The 24,615-nt window shown below is 41.4% G+C and overlaps 1 protein-coding gene across 10 annotated transcripts in view; it reads left to right on the top strand.

The window, feature by feature from the left end:
• Positions 1-1,004: 1,004 nt before the first annotated feature.
• ZBBX (zinc finger B-box domain containing) overlaps positions 1,005-24,615 on the top strand; it is a 34,229-nt gene continuing 10,618 nt past the window's right edge. For 3 of the 10 annotated variants that reach the window (XR_010081559.1, XR_010081562.1, XR_010081563.1), the window contains exons 1-20: positions 1,007-1,952; positions 2,408-2,479; positions 4,884-4,940; positions 5,639-5,726; positions 6,215-6,328; positions 7,527-7,620; positions 8,673-8,721; positions 8,856-8,959; positions 11,735-11,909; positions 12,735-12,855; positions 13,307-13,443; positions 13,659-13,762; positions 14,094-14,188; positions 14,777-14,808; positions 15,269-15,546; positions 16,215-16,374; positions 16,809-16,961; positions 17,885-18,017; positions 19,069-20,406; positions 21,241-21,389. Coding sequence is in view for 1 of the 10 variants with exons in the window: in XM_063408352.1 (XP_063264422.1) it covers positions 5,659-5,726; positions 6,215-6,328; positions 7,527-7,620; positions 8,673-8,721; positions 8,856-8,959; positions 11,735-11,909; positions 12,735-12,855; positions 13,307-13,443; positions 13,659-13,762; positions 14,094-14,188; positions 14,777-14,808; positions 15,269-15,546; positions 16,215-16,374; positions 16,809-16,961; positions 17,885-18,017; positions 18,729-18,804 (1,893 nt within the window). In the remaining 9 variants the exon portion in view is untranslated. The other 7 variants (XR_010081564.1, XR_010081567.1, XR_010081565.1 and 4 more) reach the window with 7 other exon arrangements.

A 24,615-nucleotide genomic window follows, 5' to 3' on the forward strand; every position in this document is an offset into this window, starting at 1 on the left:
TACATTTAAAATCGCATTTTTCCCAGCTGAAACTTTATAATTAAAAGTAGTCTTGAGTATTGTAACATAATTTACGTAGAATTTTGGTAGAATTTATGTAGTGTGTTGTTTCTACTTTCTTTGAAAATAACAGATAAGTATCCCATGTACAATGGGATGCCTTTCAGTAAGGCATTATTGTAGAATATTAAAAACTGTATTCATCTGGCTACTAGAAACATGATTTTCCTACAGGGAAGAACAAGTTCTAATGCTGCAAAACAATACTCCAGGTAAGGTCCAGAATACAGATTATTTTCAAGTTGCTTACACATTATGCAAACTACTCGAGTTCCTTCTCAAGATCAAGAAATCCATAAATCCATAACTGTTTCCACAGGCTCTCCACTCAAATTGCCTGTCAGGGTAAAAAAAATCTTGAAAACTGTGCTGTAACTAGGATGATGAAGGAAAATTACTGCCAGACAGATTATCTAGTGAAGAAAAATGGTGGAAGTTATTGTGTGCCTGCTAGCCTGAATACATATGGGACAAATGTAAATTTGCCAAATGAAATACAGCTTAGAGTGCGTAAATTTCAACCAGATAATACTTTGTCCTTATTAAATCCAGGCTTGGATCATGGAGTGCTTTTTTTTTTCCCTGAAACTCCAGCTTTTCTGTGGAGGCTGTTTATCCTCTAAAGGAGCATCAATCATAAATAATGGTCAAGCCACCAAAATTGGAAGGACAAGACTCGAAGCAAATAAACTGCAACAATGTAACTGATAAAACCCTGAATTTTGCCATGCACTCCAGGTATTCTCTGAGGGGGTGGCTTGGGAATTCTCATTTCTTGGCAGAGACATAAATCCCTGGTTGGGAAGAGCAGAGCTGTGATGCGTGGATCTACAGCTGCACAAATCTCCGGGGTGGGCATAAATACAGCCTTTGTGAAAAATTAAACATCGCAAGGACGTTTGGCTCTGTGGGTCCTGAGCACTAACTAAAGGTTAGTGTGGATAATGGGATAACTTGTAAAAAAAAAAAAAAAAAAAAAAAATCCATTTGAAGCCTCCTTGCGCTCAGCGAGGTTGATTCAGATTTTAGCTACTGAAAGCACGGCACTAAATGAGCAGGAAGAGCTGACTGCTCCCTCCAGAGTGATGAATAAGTAATACTTTAAAGTGAAACCAGAGAAAAGCCTGGACTCAAAGACAAACCGGGAGATCTTTTGGGAAGTTTGGCAATAAAGGTTGGAATGAGATGGGAGGGGGCTCGTTAAAAGGAGGGAGAGGGATTTTCTAGACGGTGAATATTTCTTTTTTGACTTTAACTTTTTCTTCCAGGCTTTTTCTCCTGGAGTGACAGGAGAAGAGGCAATGGTTTTAAACTGACGGAAGGCAGGTTTAGATTAGGAAGGAACAGCTCCTGTGAGGGCGGGCAGGCCCTGGCACAGCGAGCCACAGAAGCGGTGGCTGCCCCGTCCCTAGGAGCGTCCAAGGCCAGGCTGGGCGGGGCTGCAAGAAACAAGTAAAAGGTGTCCCCGCCACACAGTGGTGCCACTGGATGATCTTTAATGTCCCTTCCAAACTCGGACTATCCCGCGGTTCTGTGATAAAGGAAGCTCTGCCCCCAGACGAGCTCCGCGCTCCCCGCACGGAATCACCTCTCCCCTCGGGCCCCCCCACCCGGCTGTGCCCAATGGTCGCTCCCGCGCTGCCACGGCAACGGCGCCGCGCTCGGGGACCGCGGGCGGTGCGGCCGGGACGGCCACAGGGACCGGGACCGGGGCAGGGATCGGCACCGGGACAGCCCCCGCGGGGGTGAGCCCTCAGCACCGCCTCAGCTCCGGCCGGCGTGAGCCCTCAGCACCGCCTCAGCTCCGGCCGGGGTGAGCCCTCAGCACCGCCTCAGCTCCGGCCGGCGTGAGCCCTCAGTTCCCCCTCAGCACCGCCTCAGCTCCGGCCGGGGTGAGCCCTCAGTTCCCCCTCAGCACCCCCTCAGCCCCGGCCGGAGGTCCCGCGGAGTTCCCCTCAGGAGCCGAGGCTCCCGCCCTGCGCGCAGCCCATGCCCGAGGAGGGCTGAGGGTGCCCGGGGCAGGTTTAAGTTGTGTAAATGTCCCCAGAGTGTGCCCGGCAGTGCCCTGGCACGCACCCGCACCGCTGCGGTTGTGTTGGCCCTGGCACTGTTGTCTTTATTGCCCTTCTCACTCCTCTCTGGTTTAGGTTACACTTCCAGGCAGTTCATTCTTCCTGCCCCGCCGACTTTGCATCAGGCTTGGAAAGACATCAGTAATGAAAGAAAGAAAAAAAAAAAAAACCCAAACCAAAACCCAAACAACAAAGACAAACAACTCCATAGCTTTACTGAGGGGATTTTTACACCTTTATTTCGTGTCTGCCCTTGTTCTCTGCTGTTTCCCCAGAGCAGCGGTCGGGACCGAACACACTCCACAAACCCATCCCACATCGGAGCCTGAGAGGAGCTTTAAAGGCAGGTACTGACTGCTGCCATCATCCACCTGTTGTTTATCGCCCCAACTGTTATTTATCACCCTATCTGTTATTTATCACCCCACCTGCTTTTTTTTTTTTTCCTCCTGCTCTGCTCGGGGCAGACTTGCTGCAGCTCGCAGAGCAGTGGCTGTAGCTCCATAGTGGGGGTAAGAAGGTTTTTCTCTTAAGAAACATGCACTGTAGCGTGGCTGGTTTTGGTTTGTAGTTTGGGGTTTTTTTCCTGTTTATTTTTGTTGTTGTTGTTGTTTTATTTTGTTTCTTTTTTTAGTAAAAAAAAAAAAAAAAAAAAAAAGTGGAGATGCCTAGACCATCCTGTGTCTCAAGTTATTTACAATACAGCTGAAATCACAGTTCTTGGTTAAACAGATGACTATATCTTCTTCCCTTAACTGCTATAATTTTTTCCCTTAACTAAAACCCGAGCTATTTCAAACCACTGCAAGAGTGAAGATATGCAACCCATAGAAATAGGTGTTGAGTTTGAAGAGGTACTGAGATAAGGCGTCTTTCCAAAGTGTGGTGAAATTGCAAAATATGGTAAAAGGACTTAGAGAAAGTGGTGTTTAGCTGTTCTTATGTTGTTTTCCTGATCTTATTTTATGTGTGCTGTATGGCATTGCACACAGAAATGGATAATTGGCTTAAAAATAGGAAGGGGACTTTGAAGTGGTTGGTGTCACAGATGTTGGGGCATGGAGAATATGAATTTATTCTGAAAGACTGGGATTATTTCAGCGTACCTGAATTAAAATCTATGTGTTGTAGTTTTCTTCTTTCTTATATTTTTAATGTCATTCTTTTTACTCTTTCTTTAGAGTAGTTAGTATAATGTTGGATGTTTGGAAGGACCAGAAGCAAATGGGTGGGGAGCAGTGACAGACAAACTCTTTATTGCGGTTGGAATAATTCCTCAAAGGAAATAGTTTGGTTTGAAGTATTGGTAAGTGGATGGAAGTTAGTGTAGCATGAAATCCACGTTCATGGTGTTGATAATTGGATGTGAGCTATTGCACAGACAGTGGGATCCTTTTGGATTTTATGGGTTTATTGATGGGAGGAGGCTGTTGGAATTTAGTCTGCCCTGTTTAAACTCTTGTAGTGTGAAATACACCCATCTTCAGCTGTCTGTAAGTTATAAACCTGTCTTTAAATTGATTAAGAAGAGACTTGAGCTAAGCTATGTGGAATTTGGGTTTATTTAGCTATGCAGTTTTTAAAGTTGACTTAAATTTCCTTTAGCCCAAACAGCAATTTTTGTTTTGTTACTTTGAACTGTACATCCATTGTCAGCCCGGAGGAACCTGCTGGAATGATGAAATTTGAGTACCAGTGTGGCAGGAGAGCAGGCAGAAAGGATGTGGCTAATTAGTACTTGATTTATTTATGTTGATGAGTTGCTTTAGCGTTTGCCTCCCTGGCTAATTGTGTTGCCTATTAGAGAGAGAAAAGGGATTCATTAAACAAAAAGCAGACAGAAAGAGGGAACTCCTCTGTGTATTTCAGTTCCAAGTGTGTTTCTGAGGAGTTTGGGGTTGCCTTTGCTGTGCAGCCCCAGGGCCCAGCTCAGGGATATTTCAGGCTGTGGGTCTGTATTTCCCCATGGGGTTTGTTTAACTTTGACTCTTGCAGTCTCAGTGTTTAACAGTTGTTTTTATCCCTGTATTTTCTCAGAACAATTCAGGGGGTTGATCACTCTCTCTCCCCTGTGATCTACAACTTGATGCTGGTTTTTCCCCCTGCTCAGTGTTCCTGAAACTTTATAGAGCTTTTTATCTCCAATATTCTCACACAGCATCTCTGATATTTATCTCTGATATTACCACATTTTTAAGTCATCCCTTTAAATATTTGCTTTCAGTGGAATATGTTAAAGTTAACTCATATAAATAGTATTTTTTTATCAACTACCTTCCCTCCTTGAGCTTGCTCAGCTGACCTGTGTCATTTGTCTGGTTTTTTTATTAAATAGCCTTTGAGCCACCTCAAATCCAGTGTGTGCCCTCCTCCTGTCCAGCTGTGCTGGTCCTGCCAGCACACATTTGCCAAGAGAAAAACTTTCTTCTATTCAAAATTAATAAAATCTTCTTTTATCCTGGAAAGTGATAAAGGAATAACTGTTTTGAAATGATGGTAGAATGGAGTGCTTGGGTTTTCTGACACGATAAGGAATTTGTTTTGTGCACAAATCTTTGTCAGCACTGCAATGTTGCATTTTAGGTTCTGTGGCAGCAGGTGTTTTTATTTCCATGTGCCATTTGTTTGGCCTTGTGGGTGGAGATACTTGAACACATTTTATCTGTATTAATGCTCAGTTTCAGGTTCACCTGTAAACAGGTGAAATATTGGAATATTTCCAATCCTAAGCTTCTCCTTATCCTTTGGTAGGCCCTGCCCTCCCCAGGGAGCTGAGATCCACGAGCTGCAGAAGTTTCCAGGCACCCTGTAAGTCTCTGGACTGTCAACTTTTGTTTCTTTTTCCATCCCAGCACCAGGAAATGCCCAGTTCAGTTCAGTTTTGCTCTGAACTGCAGTTATCCCACAAATATTCCAGCCCAGCAAGAAGCTGGATGTTCACCCTCAATTTAAACCCCATGCTGAATTTACTTTTTGGAAGAGTATTTTATTTTATAACCTGGGTTAAAAAAAAAAAGTATTTGAAATACTACTGAAGTCTTGAGAGGAGGAATTAACTCTGCTCTGTTATTGTGTTCTTTTGTATCAATTTGTCTGTGACAGAAGGAATTTATCTTCCCAAATCAGGTGAGATGATTTGACTTCACAGCCATTGGTACAATTTTCCCCTTCTTGGTGCTTTTTATGGGTTTGGTTCAGGAAAGCTGTGTTTTAGTTAATATTAATCTGCTTACACCGAACTGCAGGGAATTGCCCAAATGAAACAGCCAAGAAAATCTTTTCCCTGGTATCATAAATGTAATAAAAAAGGTTTTTTTCCCAGTTAAATTCAATTTTGAGTTGCTCTAGGATTTTATTGGCACTTCATATAAACAACTTTTGTGCTCCATTTCCCTCTATATGTGAATATTTTTGGATGTGTAATGAGTTTTTTACTGTTTTAATTTCAATCAAATTCCCATTTCAACAGGTTCCTAACTGTGGATCATTGAAATTCTCTTTTTTAGGAGAAGTTGTGCTGGGCATCATGAATGTCAGTGATTTTGTAATTCTCCCAGGCTCAAAAGCTGGAACCTCAGTGAGATTAAAAACAAAGTAAGTGCATTCTATCTGACTGGGATTGAGATGTGTTTTTGTAAATTTTAATAAGTTTTAATGCAACATTAACTAGAAGAGGGCAAGAGCAAAAACAATCATGATGTGTTTCCTTCCTAGCATTTTCCCTGTGCTTTTATTCTTTCTTTTCTCAGGCTTTAATCTACTTTCTGACTAAGTTATAGGTTTTATAACCCTTTATCTACTGGATAATAGAAGCATACTAAAGAAATCAGTGGATTGTTTCTTTTAATAGGAATAAACCCCAAACCTTTTTGAGTACAGGCACAGTTGTATCAGTTTTGTGGTAGAATTTGCACTTGACCTGTCCTGAATTTTCCAGAGCTGTTTTCAGTCCTGCTGGGAGATAGAAGAGGGACATGGCTGTAATGACAAATTTTCCAGCTTCTGTTTTTGTGCTTTAAACTCCTACAGGTGCCTTACTCACTTCCAGGTGACTTCTAATGAATATTTCATATTTCCTCCAGAACTGTCAAGGAATTGCAGTTGGAGAAAGTGCAGTTAGAAACAGAAAACAAAGAGATGGAGAAGAGATTGCGGCAGCTGCAGTCAAACATGAGCAGAGAGAAAGAAGAGAGGAGGTGGGTTCAGTTTCCCTTTGGAAAATAGGTTAAATTGCCTTTTGGGAGAAAAAAACCAATGAGATGCTCCCTCCACACCTCTAACTCCCCACATGGGATCTCTTGTAAAGTTTGGAATTCACAATTCTATTTAGTCCCTTCTCTTCAGTCTTTCTTCCCACTGATAAACTTGCCTCCCTATGACTCGGTTAATTTTAAACTCCTATATGATATTGGATCCATTTTCCTCATTTATCCCCTCTTCTCCTTTTCCATGTCTGACTGGATTTGTGACCTTAGTTTTCAAGCAGTTGACAGAGCAGTTTCTCCTGCCCCCCTGTTCATTTCTGAGGTTTTTGCAGAGGGTGCTGTTGTTATTTTTGCTTTGATCCTCTCTTACATTTGTGTGGCTTCCCAGAGAGGAATCTTCAGCCTGATGGCAAACAAGGCTTGGAACCAAGCACGGTGCAATGGGGCAGACACTGGGGTGAAGTTAAAATCTGAGTCACTCTCAATGCTGGCAAATTCCTGCAACATCTGCTTCCTTTCCCTTGAGTTCCTGCCTGCTGTGCTTTGCCCCTGGGGATGCCCTTGCCTGGCTTTGGCTCCCTTGGTGCCTGTGTGAGCGCTGCCCTGAGCTGCTGGGGCAGCGTTTTCCAGGCGATGTGCGGCGCTTTTGTCTCCACGTCATTCTCACAGAGCTGTTCCTGTTCTGTGCTCCAGGCCTGGCTCCTGCAGGCCCTGAGAGCTGCTGTGGGGAGCTCTAAGCACAGGAGCTCTGGCATTTGCACCACTGGAATCGAGGAGTGCTTTGGGCTGGAAAGGATCTCAAAGTTCTGCCTTTTTTGCAGTGCTGGATGAAGTCCTGCAGTAATTTGGGACAATGGAGGCTCACACAAAATGTGCTTCTGTTTTTATTCTTCTGAAACCAGCCTTTGAGAATTGATAAGATTGTTTTCTAAAATTTAAAAACTTGGAGCAATTTAATGGTTTAAAAATAAGTACTTTCTTACACATTTATTGTATTTACTGCTATTAAAGTGGATGTGAAGCAGGTTTCCATGGAAGGGAGTATTTGTGCTTTGGGGAATGGATGATCCTATAGACAAGTTTGTTTTTGTGATGTTTTGTTCATATTTAACAAGATCAAGGAAAGCTTTTATGATTTCTTGCTTGCAGAAGGCCTAAGTTTGAAGTTTTTCCTTGCCTTGCTTTGTAGGAAGTTAGGTGCTTATCACTGGAAATCTGGGCAGGCAGGACCAAGGACCACCCCACCCCGAGCTGGGGAACAAAATAATGAAAACAGGAAGAAGGTAGGAAACCATATTTGCAAGTAAAACAAGATTTAGAACTGGATTTATGCTGCAGAACAGGAAAATTTTGAATACTGTAAACCCAAAAGGTTAAGTCCTGTCTGAGTAAAATTCCTAACTGCTTATTTTTCCATGCCAAAGCTGTGATTCTCTGAGCTGGAGGAACAGCAGGTTTTGTTGGGTGCTCTGTTGGGGTTTTAGTTGCAATAAACAGCAAATGATCCCAGATTTAATCCTGTAAGAGTGGCACTGGCAGTGGTGGAAGCCACCAGGAACCTGTCCTTTGGCTGGCTGCTGCCCATGATGGATCTGAAAGACTGAAGGGCTTTGGGTGAAACTTTGAGTGCAGCTTCTCTGCTTTCACAGATAAAATACACCACAGTTAAAGTCTTTTCTTTAACTCGGGTTTATTGACTGCTGTTCTATGACATCCTTGCTCAGACCAAAAAGAAGGGAAGTAGAACTTTCTTGCTAAATCTTTGAAAAAATCTGTTTTCTTTCAGTATGTACAAATGAGGTACTTATTTTCTTTTGGGAAGGTCTGTGGCAATTTTTGTTAAACTGGCAGAAAATGAGAGCTTCAATAAAATTGCCTCCTTGCCTGTGAGAGGAGAGGATCAGAATGAAAAGGTTTCCTCTCCCCACCTCTTTCCCTTCCCCCTTCTCTGAGACAAGACTCAGAGCTGTTGCTGCCTCAAAGACTTCAGGTTTCAGCTGGGACAGCTGAGGAGATGAATGTGGCAGAATTTTAAAAAGGGCAAGGTTAAAATAAGGGGTGAACTCTGTTTGTAGGGGGAAACTGAGGAGCAAAAATGCTGAAAAATAATAATTACTGGGATGTTAGATGATGGAAGGGTCACGTGGATGATATTTCATGTCTGGGGAGGGAAACTGGTCCTGGGCCTCATGGCTGTGTTGAGCAGTACATGGAGTTTTCTCTTTAAATGCATGCCCTGCTATTTCTCTAAACCCATTTTCATCCTGTACAAGTTACTCTTTATTTATTATCAGTAGAACCTTATACAGATATATGTGAATATTCTTTCCTCTAGGTTTCTCCAGCCAAAGTGAAGTTGCAAGTACTCAAGGAACAGATTCAAGGTAAAGACATCTTTCTTAAAAGAAATAAGACTTAAACTTCTGATAGGTTATTGCTGCTTGGAGGTTGCTGCAATTAAATAATGAAGAAATCAGAGTGGAACACTGGATTAGTTGATTTTTTTGTTTGTTTTCAGAGCCAGTAAAAAAACCAGCTAAGCCCGAAAGAGATGTAGCTCATGAAAAATTGGGAGTGAAGGGTGTGGCCTGTGGATCACCTGAAATTAAGGGTGGGCTGCTGGTAAGTAAATGGTTTAAAAATAACTCTCAAGCAATGCAATTTAATATGCCTAGATTATTTTGTGTCAGTATGTAGAAACACATTTTTCTTTCTCTCACTGATCATTATTTAGCACCCATAAAGAGAAATTTCACAGACTGATCTCCCCGAATGCAAGGAAGCATTAAATGGTTCTGTTATCCAGAACCGTGATCACTTCTTTAACTGGTAACAGTTAAAGAATTAACTTTAACAGTTAACAGTTTAAGAGTTAACAGTTAAAGAATTTATTTAAACTGTATTTTTAATAATTTGCCCAGCATGTGGGCATGACTGAAGGCAGCTGACCTCATCCTTAACTCAGGAACACTTCTCTATGATTAAAATAAGATGTATGGTTGCAGGCAAAGGGGGCAAAATTAAGTGGTCCATGAATGTTTTATAATTTTAAATCCTTAGATAAAGCCCAGGGCAGATGTTGAATTCTGACTGCTTTCCAAGCTGGCACCTTGTTGGCTGTGTTAGAGTGGAAATTTCTGTTATCAAGTGTGAGCTGATTTCTATTTAATAAGAGTGTTTTGCCTTTTAGCAAGCAGGAAATAGGTATAATAAATAGGAAATAAATAGTAAATAGGAAACTCAGCCTCCAAAGTGTGGTATAGCCTCATACAACTCGGTTTTTAAAGTGACCTATGTGAATAGAAACGTTCCACTGTTGAATAAGAAAAGAACACTTTTATTCTAAAAGAGTATCATCTCAGAGATCCCCCTCCCCACCCTGTAATAAATCACATAATATGATTTATTTCCATTGTTTTATTAAACCCCTTGGAGCTGCTAACCCTCAAAAGGCACCGATATTTCGTGTGCTTTGTAATGCTTTTCCTTTGAGGGAAAAAGACAGGTACGCATTTGGAATTTAAGATAACTTTCTAACAAAACCACGTAGATTTTGCTCCCGTGTTCCCAATTTCATTCACGCTGACGGAACGAGGAACAGCGCGCAGTGCCGGGAGCGCGGATCGTGCGCGTTTTGTTCTTCCCAGCGGTTCTTGGGGAGCGATCCCGGCCCCGGGAGCGATCCCGGAGCGCGGCGGCGGCTGCAGTGCCGGGGATCGCCGCCCGAGGGCGCTGCGCCCCCGCAGGACGCTGCAGCCGCCCCGCAGCCCGGGGATCCCGGCCCAGCGAGCGCTCCAGCCCGGGGAGGGACTGGTGTGGAGATGGGAGCCGGGGGAGGGACTGGAGTGGGAACTGGAGCCGGCGGAGGGACTGGTGTGGAGATGGGAGCCGGCGGAGGGACTGGTGTGGAGATGGGAGACGGCGGAGGGACTGGTGTGGAGATGGGAGCCGGGGGAGGGACTGGTGTGGAGATGGGAGCCGGGGGAGGGACTGGTGTGGGAATGGGAGCCGGGGGAGGGACTGGTGTGGGAATGGGAGCCGGGGGAGGGACTGGTGTGGGAATGGGAGCCGGGGGAGGGACTGGTGTGGGAATGGGAGCCGGGGGAGGGACTGGTGTGGGAATGGGAGCCGGGGGAGGGACTGGTGTGGGAATGGGAGCCGGGGGAGGGACTGGTGTGGGAATGGGAGCCGGGGGAGGGACTGGTGTGGAGATGGGAGACGGCGGAGGGACTGGTGTGGAGATGGGAGCCGGGGGAGGGACTGGTGTGGGAACGGGAGCCGGGGGAGGGACTGGTGTGGGAACGGGAGCCGGGGGAGGGACTGGTGTGGGAACGGGAGCCGGGGGAGGGACTGGTGTGGAGATGGGAGCCGGCGGAGGGACTGGAGTGGGAATGCTGCTGTGAGGAACCGAGCTGCGATCGCTGGCCCCGCGCTCCAGCTGTTCCCTGCTCATCCCGCGGTTTTTTTGCGCCGTGCTCACCGCGCTGTGCAGGGGGAGGATCCGGGAATGCCCTGGGTGTGCGGACACTGACACCGCTAACAGCCAGCGTTTCTTGCCTTTGCAAGTCACAAGTGCCGCTGGATGTGCAGCCAGTCCCTGGATCAGTTAAAGCGTAGGGCAGGTGGAAAGGAGGAGTTGGGAGAACATCCTGATTGTGTAGGGGCTGCTGATGTTTGACTCATTGTTTTCTGCCTTTACCTCTGCTGCTTTTTTGTGGTAAGAACAGGTCCCTCACTTGGACAATGTGTAGATATTTCCCATAAATACGTAAAATATTTTGTGGTTCTGCTTGATAATCATTCAAGAGCTGGTAATGGAAGCCTTCCAGAATAATTTTCTTTGTTCTAATAAAAGCTGAAAAATCACTGAAGTCCCAGTGTAGGACTGTTTTCTCCTTTTGTAGCTGTTTTCAGTCAGTCCCATCAATTACAGTTTGCACTTCCCTGGGCTGCTGTTTGAATGGCTATCCCAGTTAGCCCCTTAAATGACCATTTTCCCCTCCAGATGTGCCCCTGTCCACTGAGAAGCTTCAATAATCAGCTCTTCATTATTAAAGCACACAGCTCATAAACTCCTTTAAATGAGACATGCTGCATTAAATGCCTCATTTCATCCCTCCTGTACATGGGACAGGATGTCCATGGTCACTACTCTCTGACACCAAAAACCCTTACAAGTAGGGTTTGTGTGTCTGGTAAGAAAAACTTTTGTCTTTCTTATTTAACTCTTGACAGATCTTTGCAGTTAATTGTGAGCAGGATCACATAAAATGAGTGCTCTTGATGACCAGGTAGCTCAGCACTCAGCAAACTGAGAGCAGCAGTTCCACAGCTGGCACTAAAAGAGCTGCTGCTCATCAGAAAGGGTTTATCAGTAATGTTGTGGAACTGATTTAGGAACCAGCCTCAGAATCAGCCTGTGCAAGCCTTGGAAAGCAGGACCAAGGCTTGTTGCTGAGTGGTGCCTTTGATGAGGAGGCGTCTGCAAAGACTTTTCAGGAAGCCTTGCTGCAGTGGAGAAAAGGTAGAAGTGATCCTGGAGGAGATCCGTGTGCCAGTGGGGTCCCGTCAGGTATGGTTTGTCCTGTTTTAATGACATTTACATGCAGGGGGAGCCAGATTTTAGATTACTGAAGGCAGATACTATGTGAAGCTAAGCAAACCCATTTTACTCTTTCTCAGTGTGCTTTCATTAATAACAATCATCTCTGAAGGGTTTTGTTAATGATATGCAGAGTGTTTAGCTGAGTTTTTGTAATGATGTTGTCCAGCCCCTGTCCCTTCCCACAGCCTTGTCTCTCACGTGGCACTTCAGCAAGAACTGCAATGCTCAAACAAAAACCAAACAGTTTTAAACTGAGGCAAGGAATGTGCAGGGCTCAGGATTTTGTGTGTTCTATCCAAGCACGTTTTCTGCTTGCCTTCCACAAGCTCTTAATATTTCTTTGTCCCAATGAAAAGCTGCAATCAGTTGAAGTATGCATGGAAAAATATGGAAAATTCCTCTGGTCTGATTGGATTTGTGCAAATCCAGTCTGTATCTTGTTCCTCTAGTCCATGGATGGTGGCTTTTTGTACAAAATAATGTTAAACTGATTTTTTCCCCCTTTTTTTCTTCTTTTCTGTGGGATTTTCATCTGTGGAGTTGTGGAATTCCATCCCTCCACTCCTTCTATGGCTCCAGTGTAGTAATCTGTAATAAATGAGTTTTTGTGGCTGCCCCCACTGCTGACTGTGTTCTTTAAATATAATATTGCTGGCCATTTAAAATTTGGAGTTATGCAAAGGCTGAGCTAAGCACAGGCCCAAATGTGATGTTCACTCAAGGCTAATGTAGGTAAAGAGCAAGTTTATAAGCTTCAACAGCTGTATATTTTTTAAAAAATAATTCTGACAGAGCCTGTGGGGGTTTGTGAGGTACAGACCAATGTCACTGCTCTGAAGGAGCCCATCCATGTGGAATTCCAGAAGGATGGCCTGAGCTACATGGAGAAACTCCTGCTGAAGAAATACAGAAGGTATTGTTGGATTTATTGCTCCTAATGAAGGAATTCAGAAATACTGAATTAACAAAATCCAGATGAAACTTTGAAAATGTCAGATATATTATCAAGACTTAAGGGGAATATATACAGGGGGCTTTATTTTAATAAAATAATGATTATAACCAGACTTGATCACTTCAGAGTTCAGAATTCATTGCAGAATTTGGAGACTACCTATGATATTTGGTTACTTGATTTTGGGGCATTTGTTTCAGGAGTTTTATAGAGAAAGGAAATCTTCAAGATTGTTTATGGACATCACAGAGTTGTTTTATAAATTCTTGAGGAGCAAAGGCACCTCAGTGAAATTAGGAGTTATTTAATGCTGCTCCAGTAAACAGGCTGGTAGGGTTTTTCTTTTTTTTGGATATATTTTTAAAAATACGACTTTATAAGTTTAGTTTTTATTTTTTCCCTGTTTCAGAGCTCCTGTGGAGGAGTTTTTTGCAAGTTGCATGAAAGATTCAAGGCCTGTGCAAGCCCTGAGTGTTCACCAGGCTGGGGCTGGAGGAGGGGGACAAGGAGATGATGATGATGATGGTGACATTGAGGAGTTAACAGGTGTAACAGATTTCTGTTTATTCCATCTAAAACACCTTTTCCTTCAGATTTCCTTTCTGTGGTTGCTGAGTGTTTCTACTCTTAACCAGTTTCTGCTAAAAGCAGCAACAACAAAAGGAGAAATTTATTTTTCATAAAGAATAAAAATGTTGTGTTTTATGAGTGTGTTTTGAACAGGAAAAACTGAAATGCATGAAATTATTTATATTTCACAGCTGAAGAGGTGAAGAAATACTGGGCATCTGTTTATAGAGTTGAAGAATCCAACTCTGTTTCTGAAAATGTAGAGTCCTCTTTGAAAATTGAGTTCCTTGATGATGTGAGTACTGCTAAAGGACTTCATGGATCTCAACTGTGAACTGATTTGTTCAAGCCTTGATTTGTTAAATGCTTAAAGTAGCAACAGTTAAATAAGTTCCAATAAGGAAAAACATTGGTGCATTGTTTATTTTCCATACAAATGTGGAAAATTGATCATTCCAAAAGTTCTCTGTAATTTGTTTTTCTGTTGTGTTCAGGGACCTGCACTATATGGGATTTATACACAAAGTCTGGCAGCTTTTCAGCACTTTTTAAACTTTTAAATTTATTTTAAAAATGTTAATCTGTTGCTGAGTGTGGGTCTCTTTATTTTTTTTTTTTTAATTCAGTCTCATAGCAAGGACTTGGAAGACTCTTCAGTGGAAGAAACTGGAGCTGTGGGGATGAATCAGCAAGGAAAAACTGCCCCACTGGAGTGTGGAAGGTATCAGAAATGCAGAGACTGTGGGGGAGCAACAGAAATAATCCCAAATTTGGGGTTAGCTCCTGAGCAATGGGGCTTTTCTTTGCAGGCAGTTATATTTAAGTGTACACTGTTTTAAAGCCACTGAGGAATATTAATTGCCTGTAGCTAGAGAGGCATCACTTTGAAATCCTAACCCATGTAAGATGCATTTCTTTGCATTTGCCTGTCCTGAGTTTTAGTGAAATTTCTCTTTTCTGAGCTCTTGCCTCAGCAGGAGCAGGAACTTGTATACAGATTTTACCATAGATCAGTGCTGTGCACATTTTAGATACTTTTACTTAATTAACCTTGTAATTCCAGACAAAAACAGTAACTGATACTTCTGCAATTCCTCTGATCTCCCAACATTATTTGGTGAACTGTGACCTGTTTTGCTCTTTTGTATTTTTCTGGTCTTTTCCCCTTTCTCTGGGAAAGCTCAGCATTTGCAGACCACAACAGCACAGAAGCAGCCACTTAAAAGAGAAATGGGTCCCATGGGAAGCTCTTCTTTCCATTTAACTTCCTAGCTGACACTTAATAGTTTTTACTTTTTCCTCTCAACAGAAATCCTGTTTCTCCTAAAGAAATTTCTCAAGGTAAATGTGAAAAGTTAAAATAATAATAAAGTTAAAATAATAATAAGTAATAACAATAAGTTAAAATAATAATAAACTGAACACATAAATGTGTTCAATTTATTATTCTCATCTAGGATGGGTAGTCAACTACAGTGGTCTGAAAAATAATTAAAGGTTATTAAATTATGTACCATTCTCTGGGCTATCGTAATTTGATTTATTACAGTTTGATGGGCTGTGTGAGCACTGTGATAAACATGTATAACAGAACCAATTTACAGAGTTATTCACAGCCTGATAGGGTGGATTTCAAACCTTATAATGCTTTTAAGGAAATTTTAATAAATTTCAACAATTGCCCTTCTTTAATGGCGATTTTGTATTTTAAGTTCATGAAGAAAATGTAGTGGACTTGCAGGTTATAATTAATATTCATTACAAATACTGCAATTTTCATTATTTTGTTGCACTCTTATAGAAAAACTGATTGTCTGCAGTGATCTTGAAATCAATGCAGTGCAGGAGGGGAGTATTAAACCAAAGGCTGGGAGGAGATCACTGAGCCCCTGTGAAGTTCCTGAGGAGATCTCTGAGCCCCCTGAAGGAGTGAGCAAAGATCTCCTTGGGACTGGACTGAAGAGCACCAGAGATCTCCTGGAGACTGAACTGCAGAAAAACAGCAGAGAGCCACAAGAGCTGGGCAGTGTCTGCAATAGCCACAGTTTGGTCTCACCTGTAATTCCAAAATCTTCAGCAGTGAGTGATGATATCTTTAGTTGCTCACCAGATGAAGGATGTTGCTTTATCTGCTTTAGATTTAGGGGATTGTCACTGCCTGCTGTGTTTGATGTGTAGGGGATGAAAGGCTCTGGTTTGTGTTGCCAGTTTTCTGTGAATGTTCAAAAAAAGGAAAAGAGAACAAACTTGTTTAAGACATAAAAAAGGTGTTGGAGCAGCAGCTCTTCCCATGTTTGTATTAACAGTACTTCACCTGAGTGACCAAAAAATGGTGCTCAGTCTTATCTAAGAAATTATTCAGGTCCTTGTTTGCTGAAAATAAAATTAAAAGCAAAAAAATGATAGAAAAGGTTGGGACATAAATTTGGAGTCATTGTTAAACAGTGATCACCTTCCTTTCTGTTCCTTTAAAAGCACTTGTGTTCCTTTAAAAGTGAACACAATTAAAATCTGCTTTTCATGTCCCCACTGAAAGAACAGACTCAAACTCTCACAACATGAGAAGATTTTAGGATTTTAAAGCATATCTTAAAACAAAAACATCATCCTCATGAACATGTCACAGCTGGCTGTCAAAATCAGTCTGAGTTCTGTGAAAGAAGCATTTTATTAATCTAAACTTTCAGGGGCAGTTTATAAAGTCTCCTGTTTCCCTTCCTGTATGTAATTTCTCTGTTTTATTCAAGTTACAGGATGTGGCCAAAAGACAGAAATGTGGTCCTACATCTTATCAGGGACTTGAAGGCTTCTTCATTGTAGGTGCAAACCCTAAAGAGGAAAAGCTGGAGGCTCCTCCTTCCCTTTCTGCTGCCTCCAGCCCCAGGGACAGGAGGAGCCCTTTTCCAGGTACTGGTGTGTGAATAAATCATCAAATACACACATTTCTCATCATTTTTCAGTTCCCTTCCACCCAGCTTGCTTTGAGAGTCACTTTCACGGTGACAGTCGTGCCACCACACAAGTGGTACTGGGCAGGGATAAAATAAACTCCCTACCTTGAGGCAATGCAAATATAAATTTATATCCTTATTTTTATAAATACATCCCCTGAGAAGAGGGTTCCATGAGGTCCCTATTGCTTTTCATGGTGTATGTGAAACAACAAGTGAACTTCATTCATCTGATCAAATACATCACTTGAAATCAGGCTTTTCGTCTGTTATATATCTCTAAAATAATTTGTTGTATGGTTTCTTTAACTCACACATTAAATGTGGGAAGAGTAAATGGATATTAACACAAAACCTGCAGATAATTCCTCTACCAATGTTTGGTTTCAGGAGATGGGCAGTGGGTTTGTGAAAGGAGCCTGAGTGAATTCGCTGATGACTCTGTAGTTCGAGCTGTCTTGGAAAGTCAACGGAGCAGAGCTGCAAATGCTCTCCAGGCTCAGAACCAACCTCCTCTGATGGCAGCATGGATGCCATGGCCTGGTAGGGACAGCCACGGTTCTCAGCTCCTAATTAGGTTAATTTTAATTGGGTAAAATGGAGACACTGGTGAATATGTCATTTTTATATCTTAATTTGTGTAATTTTTTTTGTGAGAATAGGTTTTAGTTAAAAATTAAGAGTTAAAAATTACCTTTTTTCAGCTATCACCAATATTCCATTTTATTTGGCTTGGTTTCTGCTTCTGCTGCTGCCCTTTTGCTCCTCTCTTAGCTTGAATATTTAGAGAATAAACTCTCTAGAAGAAGTTTCTGTATTTGTGTGTGTTGGTAGTCTCTGGTACAATTTAGGAGTGATCTAATAAAGGATTTCTTCCTGCTACAGAATCAAGTCTGATTATATGAACTCAAAGAAACAGGGACACAAGTAATAACTGTATCTGCACTTTTGTGTTACCTTTCTCAATTTCAACTGTCTCCATCCCAAGAAATGTAGCTCTACATTATTTCTCACATCATGAGCAACCAGGTTGACATTTTAATTTAAATAATGCTGTGTGCAGAAATCGAAGCTGTCAATTTTGAATCCCGGGAAAATATTGGAAAGGGTCTATATTTTATTCATGTTGGTTTAAATTACAAAAAAAGGAACCAAACTTTTGAGCTTTCTGCAATCACTCAGTGTTTCCCCTCACACAGAGTTTGTGGTGTTGTGCAGAATACTTAAATCACGTATTACTTTTCTGAAAGGTACTTCTGAACTATGAAGTGGTGAATTTATAGCTGTTAATAAAAAGTTATAGATATATGGAAAAGTAGAATCTTAATTTGCAGTGATATTTTTCATCAGCTAGAGTTGGTTTGAGACTTTTAATGGCAAGTTTTTGTCAATACTGTGACTTTTTTTCAAGCTGATAGTAGAGATACTGCTTCTTTTTGTTCATATTTGCTCTTAAACCATTTCAGGCCCTGAAAATTGTTCCAACTTAACTTGTGAAGATGGAACCTCCTCCAGCAGAGCCTGGGAGGAAATCTTTGGAAATGCAGATTTGCAGAACACTCTGGAGATGGAAGACCACAACACATTTGATATTTTTGGGTAAGTTCAACTTGCTGGGTGTGTTTTTAGGTTATTCAAGATTCCAACCATGTCAGAACTGAAATGCAAACAACCCCAACTCTCAAATTATGGATTACCTGCTAATTACAAATGTCAGCATGACCTGTGTGGTGTCTTGGTGTTGTGAGCCCCTTGTCTGGCAGCTCAGAGTCAGAACTGAGGAATGTATTTTGTTATTTAGTCTCCAAATGATAAATATGGGGATTATGGGGCTTTCAATTTCAATTAGCACTGAGATGTATGAGGTAAATCTCTTAAAAATCATCTGCACTCTTGGGTTGTGAGGTAGCTCTGAAAAGTTGTGGGCAGGTGAGCTAACAACCTCTAACTCACCAATAACAAAATAACAATATATTTGTTATTTTGCCTTGGACACAGAGGAGGTGACTGGATAAAAGAAAGTTCCTAAAGTTGGTTTTTTTTTCCTGGTTTTTATTGGGATCTCATAACCAGCAAGAGTCAGAGAAGCACTGAAGTGAACTCCATGCTGTGATTAGAGCTGATTCAGAGATTTGTGACAAAAACTGAGGGAAAAGCTGAATTAGAGTAGCTTGTACTGACAAAATCTCCAGTAAAAGCTATTTTTGTGCCTTTTAGTTCAACATATGTGAACATATGTCAGCAAGGCTTAAAGCAGAGAACCTGGGGAGTTGGAGGTGCTGGAAATCACCGGGGTGTGTTTCTTTGAAGGGACTGGGAGGAAAGCCAGGTGGATGATGAGGAAGCAATTCTGGAGGACAAACAGCAGGTTCTGGCATTGAGGTGAACGTGGAAAACTCAGCTCAGTCTCCACCTTTGTATGAGTCAGACCAAGAAGATCAAGAGGTGTTTTAAGTGCTCCTCAAGACATCATTCACTAAGGAATATTCTCTAAAGCTGTCATTAAAACTTCTAAAAAATACCTTGGTTTGACTTTTTTTATTATTACTATGAAGAAATAACAGAATAAGAGAAGTACTCTCATGCTGCTATTTTTTAGGATTGTTTTTATTTATTATTTTTAATTCAATGTAAGTTTTCTTGCCTGTAGATGGAATTTTGTGTCTCCTGATGTGGTTTTATGTTGCCAAGCTGGAAGGTGCCACACCAGGGGTGTTACTGGGATAAACTGGGGTCTCTGTATGATCAGGTTTGTGGTGAGAAGCACTGGAGTTGTCTCTAAGGTCAAGTACACTTTGTCACGTGTTTTAGAAGGGACTTGCACCTTGCAGAATAGAATTTAACAGCTTTCCACAGTACATTTAATTTCTCCTGCTGCACTCCTTTCTTCCTAACTCCAGCAGGGAGCCCAGACCAGCAGCAAACCCCTGCTCAGAATCAATTGGGAGTGAATTCTCTTTCTTTCCCTGCTCCAAAATTCCAGTTCAGAGGGATCTGTGTCCAGACAAATCCAGCTGTGCTGTAAGTTACTGCCTTACAGGCCTTTGATAATTAAAAGAATAAAGAAGAAATGCAGTTAAAATCATCCTGGGTGGTTTTAATTTTAACAAACAGCCCCAACTGTCCTTTTGAACTTGCTGTATTTGTGTTGTCTAAAGAGCTTTTTTCTTCCTGCTCCCCAGAAAGTGTAAGGTTTAATGCAATTAATGTAATTTCTGTAAAAGGTCATTTGGCCAGTGTGGTGCTTTGATGTAAAGAGGGTTTGGGGATTTTCTGCTCTCTTGTTGAGGAGATGTTTAATTGTACCCAGTAATTGAGTGGCTTTGAAATTACCTAACTGGTATCTTTAGCTAACATCTTCAGGATTCTCAGATGCAGCAGCTTGCTTAGCTTTAAAGTTCTCTTTCCCTTCATGTGCTTGGCTTTTTCCTTCTTTTGTTTCCTCAGTTGTGGATTTTAAGGAAAACTTCCTCCTTCTCCCCTAGTTTTGATAGTAAAGGTGTATCAAAAGCAGTGACAAAGATTTGTCTTTTTGTGTTGGGAAATTTTGAAAGTGGGATTAATCAGAAGCTTTTGTCTGACAATTGTTCTTGAATGTTTATGGGTGAACTGCCCGGCAAGGCTCTAAAATTCCTGGGAATTGCTATCCTCAGAAATTTTCCTGTAGAAAGAGAAGCTTTAAATTCTGCTTTTCTGTGTTCAGAGGTGGCAGGTGCCCTTCACTAATGGATCAGTGGATGCATTCCAGTCTCTTATTTGGTTTGTGGCAGTTAAACCCACTCTGGTTTGGATTCTCGCCACAGCCCTGGACTCTGAGGTGTTATCTGCCCCCCCAGCAGCTCTGCACTAATACCAGACAACCCTGTAATCTTTGCAACAATTTCTTTTACAGGAAAAAATACTTCAGCCACCCTAATTCATACAAACTAGAGGCATCAGGCTGAACAGACCATTGATTTGATTTCCTGCCTCATTTCGTGTCTTTAAGGTGAGGGCATATTTTCCACCTCAGTTTTCTTTATAGAGTTTACCATATATTGATGTTTTATTACAGCAGTTCTTTGTCAGAAATTGGGAGAATAAAATCACAAAGCAGGTGTTCTGCTTTGGAGATGGAGGCCAGTGCTTTTCTCTCATCAGTGTAACCTTTCTTTTTCAGTTCCTCTTCCAAATATTCCTATTACACTCATTTCCCTGGCACAGACAGCCTGGCTGCTTCCATGCTGCTCCCAAGTGTTTTTAACAGGAAAACTGATGAAGCAGCTGCTGCTGCAGTGTGTGCCTGCAGCCCTCAGCAGGCAGGGTAATCCTTTAAATTTGGGCTTGTTGGAGATAACCAGAAAGTCACTGAGTGCTTTCAACATCTGATTTTCAAAGTTTTCCCTTCCCATCCCTTTTGCTTGAAAGAAGAAAATGCTTCTGATAACATGTCCAATAAAATTTGAGCTAAAAATAAGCTCCCTTCAATGCATTTAGTGATCTCTGTTTAGGCAGTGGTGATTTTAATAAATCTCAGTTTTGTATTCCAAATTTAAAACATTTGAAGATATTTTGTGTTGATTTTCCCCCCTCTGTTTAAGATATAGTGGTGGAACTGATTTTCTAAATAGAAGACCAAGAAGAGCATCTGAATTGCTGCAGTTTTGTGATACATTTGTTGCTAACAGAACAAATCTGGTGTTGAAAGCTGTTTATTATTATGAATGTGGTTTAATGTAATTCTCTGCATGATCTTTAAGGTCCCTTCCAACACAAACCATTCTATGATTTCTTGGTACCAAGACAATCTACAAATGATAATGTCCATTTTTTTTTCTTTTAGGTTTTATTTTTATTTCTACCTGTACCTGTTGTAGGGGAGCCTGATCCATAGCCAAGTGCTGAGGGATTTGCACAGAAGAATCATCTTTCCAGTCTGTTTAGAGAAAAAGAAAAGAATGAAATACCAGTTTAATTTTTGGAGTTTCTGGGGTGAGATTGTCTTTTTGTGTACATTGATTTTCAGTAACCTGATTGTATAAAACATAAATCCTGGGAAATGACAAAATCAAAAATCCGAAATCCTTGGCCATCCATTTGGATTTTGAGAGAGGACATCACGTTCATTATATATGGAAGTGTTTTAGAACTCCTGGAGCAGGCTCCACTTGTGTCTGACTTTTGGAATGTGTCCCTTTTCTGCTCTCAGTGTGATAGACAGTGATTTAAAGGGGAATAACACAAGTTCCCCAAATTCCAAGTGCTGGAATTCCCAGACTGCTGTTTTCCTTGTCTTCAGGCTGTCAGTGCATTGCAGAGAGGATCAGAGGATGATGAATTATCAGCCTGACACTGTCCAGGGGCTGTTGTGATGCCAGATCCTGACCCACATCTGTGTGGTTGCTTCTCACCAAATAACCTAATTCCCATTACTGAGCAGGTTTACTGTGTAAAATAAATGTTTCTTGTGCTCAAAATCAGACCAGCTTACCAGGAATCCTTGAAATATTTTAACTGGCTGCAGTTTGGCTGCCAGATTTTGTTATTTTGGTGGAGAAGGGCCACTCCTCCAAGTCAGAGACACAAAGTCTTTCTCAGCTGGCTTTGCACACAGGGATGGCAAAGATTGGACAGTGAAAATTGAGATTTTCCTGTTGATGTTTCTTTTCAAGCAGCAAGGGATGAATTCCACTGCAAACACTGTAAAGGTTTCTGCTCCCTGCTCCAGAGCAGAGCTGTTTTAATCTTTGATTTTACCCTTTGGTTTTACCCTTTAGTAGACTTTAAGATGCTGTCGTTTGCTGCATCTCATTTATAAAAATTAAGAGTTGTTCTTTCCTCCATCATAATATAGCTTACATGCATCTCATTTAATTATCAGGAACACATAAACCCAATTAGTTTTAATTTATCCAGACCATTTGCATCAGAGACAAATACATCTGTCTTTTTCATTTCAAAAATGAATCCTGCAAATTGCAAGCCATCAACACAAGGGCATTTCTAAATGATTTTGGTCAAGAGAAGTGTTCCATGACTTTCTAGTTAATTAGGATTAATTAGGTTGTTTAATATGCTTATGCTTTTGGTAAGGGATGGAAACATAATAATCTATTTTATGTTAATAATACAGATTAGTTAACAAGCCCAAGGAATGGAACCCTCCAATAAAAAAACTGGTTTTCAATATATTGAAGGATGTAAAGACCCTCAAAGAAAAACTGATTTATTTCAGTAAAACTGAGGGGTTTCCAATGCTGATTTCCAAAGGAACTTCAGCAGAGGGGTTAAGGAACAAATACGCAACAGAAAGAACTGCTAAACCTTGCTAGGTATGAATTAGATTCTATTTTAGTTTAACTAAAAAGTCTGGAGATCAACCCCAAACCTAACAAAAACGCCTCAGCAAATCCTTTAGGATTTGACCCAGTGTGTGTCTATCACGTATTTCTCTGAAAATAATGCAACAAAAATTACCCAATGTTTGTGTTGAAGGATACAAACATAATTTTTAAGTTGGTTCTTTTTTGGGGGGCAGCATTTCTTGTGCTACTTCTTTTTATTTTTCTAAAATTTACTTTGCAAGTTGAAATAGTATAAAACTCCATCAATTGATTTTTGTTTTCCTTTGTCTGCTGTGGTTCTTCTCTGTGCTAAATTTCCTGCAGATGTGCTGATTTTTGGTTAAAGGAACTCGTTTCTCCATTGGGAGAGGCCTTCATTAATTTCCTGCTGTAGCCAGTTTTCTGTGCCATAAAACAATAACAGTGGATGCAGAACTCTGAAATAAACATCTGCAAAAAGATGGGGAGGAATCAGTGTGAGTGGGGAATTATGCTTAGATCTACCAAAATTCTGTTTATAACCTTAAAATGCTGTAAATTGGGCAATGACTGAGAGGAATGAAAAGTTATCAAAATACAGTGGCCCGTGGTGTGGTGCCCACAAACCATTCCTACCAATGCTGCTTCTGCACCAGAGCCCTGACAATTATTTTATGGTTTTATTGGAAGTTTGAATCATTTATACAGGGAAACCTGAAGAGAAGTTAATTGAATGTGGCTCAGTTTGAAAAATGTGAACACTTTTCCTAAAGTACTCTGAAACAGCCTGGAAAAATCATGCTCTGTTGCATTATTTTTGTCTGGCTGCTGGAGCTTGCCAAATACAAATATACTTTCTCCTCTACTATATTTAATTTTCCTGCTTATATTACATTAGAGTTACTATTAAATTATCAATAGATACATCATATGTTGCTTGAAACACAGCTGCTGTTATTTGCATTTAGCTGTTAGTGCTGTAAAACCAGTTTTTATGGTCACAATAAGAACACCAGCTACAAAGAAAGAAAAAAGAGCTTTTTTTAAAAAAACAAAAACCAGCAACTTTTGAGGCAGAGAGGTATCACATCACCTGGCCTAATTCCAATTATTGGGCTTGCACAGTTTATTTCTCTGCTGGCCAACCTGTTAATGAAGGTTAAAGTTTCATTCTGCTACATTTCTGTGGTAGGTGAGGTGACCCAGCCTTCAGAAATGTTGGACCTCAGAATCAGGTGAGAGAACAGAGTTGTGACAGCAGCTTTTAAATCAGAAAGAGCTGCAGGTATAGACACAACCTTTGCTTTCCTGTACAACCCTCCCCTCTCTTCTTTCCTGCCTGGTTTTTTTGCATTTTTAAGGTGACTTTTAGGGCTTGTATCCATTTAAAGGATGACAAGTTGCTTTTATTGTTTATTTTTTCAGAAGGGAAGTCAAAATAGGAGCAGAGATAACGGTTCTGATTTCTTTTTCCTACTTTTTATTACCAGGTAAAAAGCAAATATCCTGGCCTCCCCTTCAGCACAGATCATGCAAATGGCTCAAATGTGGCTGATGAAATCAGGGACAGCCCCAATCTGCTCTTGATAAAGCCTGTGGGAGGCTTGCCAGTGAAAAAGCACATCCTGTTCTCGGTGACATTGTTGCTGTCACTGTTGAAATGACTTTGGAATCCATTTCAGAAAATGCCCTTTGTGCTGCAGAGTCTTTGCTCTTCCCTGTGACGGATCCGGGGCCTGCCCCTGCTCGGTCACTGGAACAGGCAGGGTTTGGACAGAGGACTTGGAGTGCCAGGAGCTGCACTCCTGTGGATGCTTTGTTAACAGAAGAGCTCCTGCAAATAATTCCCAGCATCTTTCCACTGCTATAAACTTCCTCAGGTGTAGGACACAGGG

Source organism: Prinia subflava, chromosome 11 (assembly GCF_021018805.1).
Source record: "Prinia subflava isolate CZ2003 ecotype Zambia chromosome 11, Cam_Psub_1.2, whole genome shotgun sequence".
Classification (NCBI taxonomy): Eukaryota; Metazoa; Chordata; class Aves; order Passeriformes; family Cisticolidae; genus Prinia; species Prinia subflava.